The 9,487-nt window shown below is 44.4% G+C and overlaps 1 protein-coding gene across 1 annotated transcript in view; it reads right to left on the bottom strand.

Moving 5' to 3' along the window:
* The window catches only part of IFNGR1 (interferon gamma receptor 1), a 21,232-nt gene that overhangs the window by 6,559 nt on the left and 5,186 nt on the right, over nt 1–9,487 (bottom strand). The window contains exons 2-5 of the mRNA XM_014523020.2: nt 8,108–8,224; nt 7,734–7,906; nt 3,252–3,400; nt 2,616–2,793 (exon numbers count right to left, since the gene is read on the bottom strand). Of these exons, the coding sequence (XP_014378506.2) occupies nt 2,616–2,793; nt 3,252–3,400; nt 7,734–7,906; nt 8,108–8,224 (617 nt within the window). The remainder of the gene's footprint in view (nt 1–2,615; nt 2,794–3,251; nt 3,401–7,733; nt 7,907–8,107; nt 8,225–9,487) is intronic.

Here is a 9,487-nt window from a genome sequence, read left to right as displayed (position 1 = left end):
CCCCCCCCCCCCCCCCAAAACAAAACAAAAACCCACCCCTCACCACCCTTAAACTCTCAGCACTATATGTACATAGTTGTGACAGGGTGGTGTCAGGGCACCCAAAAAAAAGATTCTGTTCCCACCCTGTTCTCAGGACAGTTCACCCCATACTCGCCCACCATGCCTTGTTGTTCCTGTAAATATATACACCGTGGGAGGCTGCCCTGATTGTAACTGTACCGACTACTCTTTGTGGCCTTATGAGCCAAACACATGGCTCCTCACCTCCAATACACCATGTCCCATGCCTCACATATGGCATACAGTTTGTCACATCTGGTTCATGCCCACAGCTGGGTCACCTTCTAGCTCATGCCTCTAACTGGAACGTATTCAGCTATCACATCTGATTACTGCCCCCAGCTGGGATACAGCTCGACTCATGCCTATGCTGGGCTGTACTCAGTCATCATATCTAGTTCACTCTACTGTCATATCTGGTTTACTCTATTCACATCTGGTTTGTGCTCCTACTGGGCCACCTTATAACTCAGTCCTCAGCTAGGCTGTTCTCCTTAACTCTGGCCTCTCAACTCATCTTGGGCCTATTAACTCAACTCAAGACCCTACTCAGGCCCTTCAGCTTTGTCCTCAGCTACATTCAGATCTGGCTCACTCCTATCTAGACCTTCTCAATCATCCTCAAACCTGACTCAGGGCTGCTTAGACCCTCAGTATTACCTAAACCTACCTCTGGCTTGCTCAGGCCTATCTCATCTTACATAGACCAGGTTCTGGTTTGCTCAGGCCTTCTCCCCCTCACAGACCTGGCTCCAGCTTGCTCAGGCCTTCTCTATTTCATCCAGACATGGCTCTGCTCAGGCCCCTTCAGACTTGGCTCTGTTCTGCTTAGGCCTCTTCACATCCCTACCAGGGCAGCTGGACCCCATGGCCCAGATGCTCTTCCTTTCTGCCCCTCACTTTTCTGAAAGGGTGAGCTTCCTTAGCCTTCCCCTTCCATGGGGTAACCCACAAGGCAGTGGGGGCTGAGGTTTTCCAGCACCCCACCCTCACCTTTCACTGGAGTGACATAAGCAGGGCATTTACTGGGGGCTGCCCTGCAACAGGCAGTCCCACCATGTCAACCAACTTTAGCAGGGTGCGGTTTTTGGTTTTACCCAGGGCCATCATCAGGCCTATCTGGTCTTACTATCTTTCCTTGTGGGCCTCCCTTGGGGGCCACCTTGTGGCCCTCTCCTGGGCTGGTGTTATCAAGCTCTCTGGCCCTGACTCCACGTCACAGTTTTCCTGGCCCCAACCCTTATCCAGACCCCATCCACTACCAATACTCCTTGGATGACTGCCACGAGCTATGATGGCCCTGGTCCCTACTTCTCTGTAGTAGTCCCACTCCATCGGGACTTTCTGCCTCCCTGAGGCCTTGGCCCTGTTACCAGGCCAGTTGAGGTGTCAGGCTCTCTGCAGTGGTCTATTTCACCCTTTAGGCCCAGATAGGCCCAGGCCCAGGCCAGTCAAGGTCCTCAACGCCAGTAACATTGGCCATTAGCCCTCTCCCATCCTGGGTCCTGCCTCATGGGCCCCCTTGAGGTACCTCTTTTTCTGGATCATATCCACCCCTGCTGTTCAGGTACGCTTTGGCCTTGTACCCAATCTCACATGGACTGGCCTTAGCTCTGTGGCCCCACTTAGTCAATCTCTGTGGCCTGATGACTTTGCCCTGCTCTTTGCACTGGTCTGGTTCTTCCCCTCTCCCAGCCTGTGACCTTTCACTGAGCTGGCCTAGCCTCTTTCTAGGCCCTAGTTACCTCTGCCCCTCTCTCCCAGGGCAGGCCTGCCTTCTCCTGGGGCTCTAGGTATGCAGCCTTCTTTCCCTCTGGACTGGTCTAGCTCTTCTCACAGGCACCGCTCAGCTCCTTGCAAGGATGTGGACCCCACTCTGGGTCCCTAGGAACCTTTACCTCCCTAATAGTTCCTATCCTATCCTATGGTGGTACAGATGGTCCTCAGGAGCTGGTGTCTTCTTCCTGGCGAGTGATGCTCCCTCAGCTCCTCTGGTGTTGCAGCCATCCTCCCAGCTTGAACTCATGCCCTGTCTCAGCCCAGGTTCCTGCCAGTCAGCTGCCCCCTCATCAGTCATGTGAGGCATCTCCTAATCCACCCTAGCTGTCAGCCTTGGAGTCTGCTGACTCCTTAGCTGCATTGGCCTCACCTGTCAGGGCTCCGCAGTAAGCCTGGCTCTTTTAAAGTGGTAAACGTGTCCAGTGCCGTGCCACAATATTATATTTAACATGCAACAAGAAGGTTACTCATTCTTCTCAAGAAAATGTATACGCTTGCTCTAATTTTTCATGTTTATTATTCCTCAACTCTGCATGTTTTACCTGGTCAAGTAAATCACTTGTAGGAAGACCGGTATGAAGCTTCTGGAACTATAGAACTTGCCTACTGGTACCTTTGTTGTTTGTTAATTATCCAACATAACCAAAACATTATGGTACCAATCAAGTAGAAAACCACAAAGCTGGTCACAAATGTTATAAAGTGTTACAACATCCATTGCATCAATTTTTTTGGACATAGCAGATCAGGTTATTAAAAAAAAAGTTTTTTACCTAGTTGAAGTTTCAAAGGAACATGAACACAAGTTTCATTTGACCGGTCACCACGCATTTCACACCATGAATTAACTTTAGCTGAGACACAGTAGGTTAAACCTGTAGAAGGAACTAAAAAGCTTATACTGCATTTATGCTCCTCACATGATTCCAAGTCTGTCTTAAGTTCTTTAGTCTGCAAGAAAACACATTTTGGGGGGTGTTTTTAAAATTTAAAAAAACTTAAAAGCAATACTTGAAAAATGTAAATTAAGTACAAAGGACAGAACAATGAACTATTTTACTGAATAAGGAGGATACAAGTACTCCCACTATTTCAACCATGGTACTCAACACAACAAGGAATGATAAGTGAAAACCTTGATAGATTAGGTGACTAAATGGGGACACACAAAAAAGCTTCTACAGAAATAAATGGACTGCATGCCATGAACATTCACAGAGAATGGATTAGGCCTCTACATTAAAATATCATGCCTTCAGCTTCCAAATGTAATTCTTAATAATTTCTTGAAATCCAAGTTCAATTGTGGTGGATATAACTTAAAGTTAAAATAAAAATAAAGATTATTTGTTAACAGATCTCCTGTATAAAATGTGCTGTCCTATTCAAATATATAATCTAAAAAGTACCTGATTTTCATGGTCCTGAAAATACACTAGATAGTCAACTTCCTCACAAGACTCAAGAAGATTCTCAGGTAGACAGGCAGGGTGGAAGATATCAACCTTCAGTTCATTGCCCTGAGTTAAAACAGTCAGTGTAGGTGTACCTATTTTACCTGAAACACAATTGTGCCTCTTATTAGTCTGAAAATTTTGATACAGAATGAGATGTGAAAAAAAACCAAACAAACTCAAGTACAGAACAAGTTTTGAGAAACTTTCAAAAGACATGCCAGAATTTTAAGAAGCAATCCAATAACAGGAACGTTGAAGAAAGGAGGTGTGGGACGAATCTTGTTAATGTAACAGCAGTAATATCGAGAATGAAATATACTAGCAGTTCACAAACTGCGGGTCGCAACCCCAAATGGACTCGCAACGTCAGCGAGTGAGGTCATGGCGCATGCTCTCTCCCATACCAGGTCCTGCCCACTGGGCTGCAGAGGCCCAGGGGAAGGGCAACAGGGCTGGGAGCCCCAAGCTTACAGCGGGCAACCTGCATCCTCCCTGCACCCACCCACCACAGGCTCTGCTCTGACTGTGCTGCCCATGGGGGAGGTAACAGGGTATGGCAAGATGGGGAGCTGGGCTTGGTGCTCTGGCCTCAGCAGCTGCTGCTTCATGTGGGTGGCAGCTGGGGCTCAGGCGCTGGTGGGGTGGGGTGGGGGGAGGTAGGGGCTGAGGGCCTGGGCATGAGGAACACCCCCAGGGTCAGGGGACTGTGGGTGGGGAGTGAGGGGCACCTGGGGTTGTGGGAGGGCTGTGAGAGTTGGGAGTGAGGGGCCATGCTGAGGAAATGGAGTCATAAATTGGGTCATGCTGAGGAAAAAAAGTTTTGGAAGCACTGGATTCTAGGTTTCTGGATATGTAAAATCTAGAAAAATTGGCCAACAACAATGAGAAAACAAGACAGAAAGGTCTGCTGAGCAGCTTACAGCCAAAAACAAGGATTGAAAAATGGCAAAACAGTCTAAATGATTAAACGTTAAATGCACAGACTTAAAATTGGATATACAGCAGGGCAAAACTAGGCCCTATCTATGAGTTTAGATATCCTTATGATTTTCTAGTAGCTTTTTCATTTGAGCTCACATTATTAGGTATAAACTAGTATGTAATAAATCACTTTTAAACCGAAACAAATATCTACATGTGGATTTGTATTAGTTTGAAAGCAACTAAAATTAAACCAATGCTATTTTACAACTTAGATGAAGCCTTAAAATTGACTTTTTTTTAACTGCTACTATAAATAAGATAAACAGAGTGCCAGGTAGAGCATGAAACACAGCCCTACTAAATGATGAGGTCATTTAGTATCATGCACAGACTAAGTCAATACCACAGTAAAACAAAGGTCACAAGTTAAAAATAACAAATCTTATCAGAAATTAAAAGAATGACAAGCCAGAAAGGTTGGGTTTATTCCTAGTCATGAAAAAAGCATTGTAATGCTGGACACTGGAATACAGATATAATTATGTTACCTTAATAGATGTTAAAAGGAATTTAAATAAAGCCAGAGGCACTTTTCCATACCAATTTAAATCTCACAAGTACTATTCATGCTGAAGAAGTCCAAAGCATTTAACATTAGGTACACAGTATAGCTGGAATTATTTTACAATATAAGTACATTGAAATTCTGATACTTCCAGATAACAGTCCTTTTTCCATTTATTGTAGGCTTTTTGCCCATTGCGTCTATATTTAATGAAATGTTTATTCTCCAGTTGGTCTCAAGTCCCTTCCCTGAAACAGAGATCCCCGATTTTTCGTCCTGTTAAAAATGCTGAAATTTCTAGACCTCTCTGCATTCAAGTCTGTTTGTGAGTGCCTCAATCCAGCTGATATTAGTACATAGTTGTATTAATTTATAAAGGTTTGCTCTTTGAAATTTAAAGCCTACAGACCTATTATTTTTTCTTCTATTTGAAGTGCAGTTTCCTTGTGATCGCTACATCCAAGTTTAACCAATTTTCATACTCATGCCAATAATTCAAATTTTGTTCCCTAAACTCCAGTCATCGGTATACAAATGTTTCAATCGTTTCCTACAAATCATTCCCTTAGATCACGGATATTAAATACAGCCCCATCCTTAACCATGAGTCCATCAACATTCTCATCAGCTTTAGCATTTTCTCCTTGTTGTCCATCCTTTGACTCTCTGATATTTCTTTAGCCATCGCCAAACCCACATTTATCTGACTTTCCATCCTCAGTGCTCAACCAGGCATGGAAATTACAAGTTCCTCTGAACAGTCTCACTTCATTCTCTCTTACTGCTTGTGCCAGCCTTAATCCAAAAATGCTATTTCTCCAGGCATTCAAAAAAGATTGCTTCACAGGCCACATCTGGCTTGTGGACCATAAAGATGCTGACCCCTGATTTTTATAGCACCAATTCTTGAGTTATCTGTTGATCTTCGTGATCTTGTCATATTGCTGCTCTTCACTTAAGGCTTTCAAAGCCTTCTGCCTGAGACAACAATGATATGTAATTAAGCTGTGCTGTGTTCAGGCCCTCAACCCTGAGCAGCAAAACTTCTGTTACTAGGGTGGGCAAAATATGGCCTGCAGGCAAGATCCAGCCTACCATGGCATTTTGTACAGCCCGCAGCAGGACCTTTGGCCATTGGTAGGGGGGGGGGAAGGGAGGAGGTCATCATGGCACATGTGGCTGGTCCACCGTCCTCAAGTGCACAGCATGGCTGGGGCAGCACAGCAGCCGGACTCAATTTTCTGGCAGTCTCAGTGCTGACTTCTTCTGGTTGCTGCTGCCAGACCCAGCCCTGCTGCCTGTTGCCCCAGGATTCCTTTTACCAGAGACCCCCAATGACTGACACAGCCCTTCGTCTGATTTGGTATCAAGTGAACTTTATTAGTAACACCTCGGCTTATTATAAGCTTATTATCCTTGTACTACGACCTGGCAAGCGGTTCCTTCAGATGTTACAACAGTGACCTTAGGTGGTACCATCCTCAGATCCTGTCCTGGGTGTGTGGGATGTTAGTTTCTGGATTCCTTGTTACTCAAAGCAAGAATTCCAAGGTTGCTCCCGTCTCCCAACGGTGGCAACACAGAATACACACCGTCTCTTTGTCCACTACTTCTGTAATTTTCTCATCTCAAACTGTCCAATACTCAAGTTTATTACCCTATCTTTTTTAGATAAGGTACTCCAATTCTATTCTGGTTTTGGTTCCTTTCCTTCTAGGGAAACTACTGTCCCTGGTTATCCCACTGTACTAATCACAGCACTCATTTTTCCCAGTGCCTTACAAGGCATTCTGTACAATTTAATTGCTTAGTTCCAGGAAGGCCTAAAGTTATACTAAGAGCCTAAGCATAGAGCAGTTTGCCCGCTGCACTGCATGGGCACCCCAGCCTGTCCACCCCGCATCCATCACTGAGGGTGGGACCCATGTGGACAGGGTGTGCGGCCAGACAGGCGAGCTGTGGCCATGGGCGGCGTGGGAGCTGCATCCAAGAGCAGGTTGGGCAGACGAGGCCGGAGATTGGGACTGAAGGGTGGTGACAGGGCGGGGCTGGAGAAGAGCCATGATCAGCTGCCCGAATGTTCGTGCTGTCCCAATTCCATGGGCAGGGGCATGAGGGGAACAGATCATAACTCTTCCCTGGGCCTCAGCCCCATGCTGGCACTGCCCTGCAATCCTGATCCCTGGCCTCACCCATCCCACTCCCAGATGTAGCTCCCTGCCCACCTGTCCCATCCTGTTTGCCTAGCTGTGCACCCTGCCCTCATAGGTCCCGGCTGGTCTCAATGAAAACCTCGGGATCACTGGGCAGGAACAGCACAGGGCCAGGGGCACAGGCCCGGGTCAGAGCCTGTACGCCCCTACTTGCGGAACCAGCATTTACAGCAGGGATGTGTAAGAAGCAGATTGAGACTCTGCCTCAGGCCCTGTGCTGTTACTGATTCACAATCCCAATCCCAGCCCTGGCTCTAGCCCTGCCTGCCTGTCCTGCTCCTGTATGCTGTTTCCCATCTGCCTGTGGTCCCATCCCAACTGCTGGGCTTGTGCAGGGGCCACTTAGGGAGTTTTGGTAAGCTGTTGCGGGGGCAGAGGGAGGGTGATGACCCAACCCATGACAACGCACTGAAACTCCCTAAGCGGCCCTCTAGCCAAAATAATTGCCAACCCCTGCTCTACAGACTAGAAACTATAGTCAGACTCAAATTCATGGGCTTCCAATGGACAATGACCGGCTGCATCAAGCTGCTTTGTCTGCAGCCTTTAACCGGTTATGCACACCTTTAACCTGACTCCTTAAGTTAGTATTTTTAAATTCTCAAGCAAACAGTATTGCACAAAAAATATTTCTCTTGTTTTTTAGATTTAGCAGAAATACCACAAATTTCATGTGAAAAAATCTCAAATCACTTATCTACATTTATAATTTTGGCTTACAATACCACTTACCCTGGTTAGCCAGAATAAATTCTTTAGATTCAACAAAACTGGATTCTTCTGAACCAACATGAGCTTTAACTTTAGCCCAGTGTGAGAGCAATGGATCGGTTATGTTCTCAGAGAGGTCACAATGATGACGTGAAATGTTCACGCAGCTGCCGATTTGCGCATAGTACCCTAATCTGTAAAACAGATGAAAAGCAACTATAACTTCTGTGGACAGAATATTATATTGCGTGGGAGAGAAAACATAAAAAATGTCAATTTCCACTGAGCTCCATATGGATCACACAATTTTGTTACGTGGAAATAAAAATATTTATCCTGGAGTATCACCACATATGCCATCTAAGGAAAAAGCTACAGGAAGCACAGAAACTTACTGATAGGGTTTGATTTCGACAGTAAAACGAGCATTTGGAACCATGCTTGAGTAATCCCAGCGCAATAAAGTCTTGAAGTTGAAGGATTCCATTTCAACATTTGTTGGTGGAGACACTAAAAAAGAAAGCAAACACCACAATTGATATTTTGATACACAATTGTAATCAAGTACAAAAACTGGCAAAATATCATTTCTTATGGATTTATAAAGTAATCTATTTTTGGTTCATTTCATCTACAGCAGAAATAAGATAAATCCCAAATACTTTTGCCTGTACAAACGTAGTGAAGTCTCATAAGTTTCTTCTGCTACAACTATTGTGAATTCTTTTAATCCAGCAGTGAATGGCATCTCCTGACTGACAAGCTTGTAGATGATGATCACACTCTGCCACAGGTTTTGAAAACTGAGTAGGAATAGCATTATTGCTATATACATGGTCACATCTGCTAATCTTAAGATTTTATAACCATTTAAGGTCTGGTCTAAACAGACTAGTTTATCTAAAGGTGCTATTTCTTTTTTATTAATGCCTTTAAATCACTGCAATGTTGTGGTGGTAGTCTAAAATATTTTAAAAGGAGCTGTTATCTGCAAATATACAGGAAGAGGTTCACTTTTGATCAGGTCTGCACCCTTTAAGTATAAAAGAATCCTATCTTTTAAAAGCTAGAAAGGCTATTCAGCCTAGGTCTAATGTGCTTAAAAAAAAGGTTTTAAATGGAGTGATGCAATGCCCATAGATAAGCCCAGAGTATGGTTATATTGTTTCCCACATGGTTAGGATTTAGAAAATGTTCATATCAATAATAAAAACTTAAGTTTTAAAGCGGATTGTGGCTGCCCTACTTTCCCAGACTGCTGGATTTTCAAGTGATATCCATCAAAAAATAGCTTGATTTTCAGATTTCTAAACATCCCAGATGCCCAGTGAAATCCAAGTCGTTCATACTGCAGATTTTACCTACAATTATTTCTGACTAAACCAAGGACAAAGAAGGGGTGATTGCTCCCCACCTGAAGCCACTAGACTTAACCTATACATTAAGAAAAAGGAGAACATAACTTCTTATTGTTGACCAAAAACTTGTGTATGGCTTCGTACATATATATTTTAAAAATTGCACGTAGAAGAGTTTGGCAGCGGCCTACAAAATGTGCTTCTGTTAGTTCAGTCGCTACCCATATTTATAGAAAAAACATACAAAAACAATGTACGTTGACTGTACAGGCAGTCCTCAGACTTATGACACAACTGGTTCCTGAAAACCATGTCATAAGTCAAACGGTCATAACTTGGAACCAATTTTCCCATACGAACAATGTTACACATAGGGGATTGGTTCCTTTAGGACTCTCAAAACAGCTGCCTCCAGCT

The sequence above is a fragment of the Alligator sinensis genome, unplaced genomic scaffold, assembly GCF_000455745.1.
Source record: "Alligator sinensis unplaced genomic scaffold, ASM45574v1 scaffold417_1, whole genome shotgun sequence".
Lineage (NCBI taxonomy): Eukaryota > Metazoa > Chordata > Crocodylia > Alligatoridae > Alligator > Alligator sinensis.
Note: the sequence above shows the minus strand (reverse complement) of the source record. Positions and strands in the feature narration are given on the sequence as shown.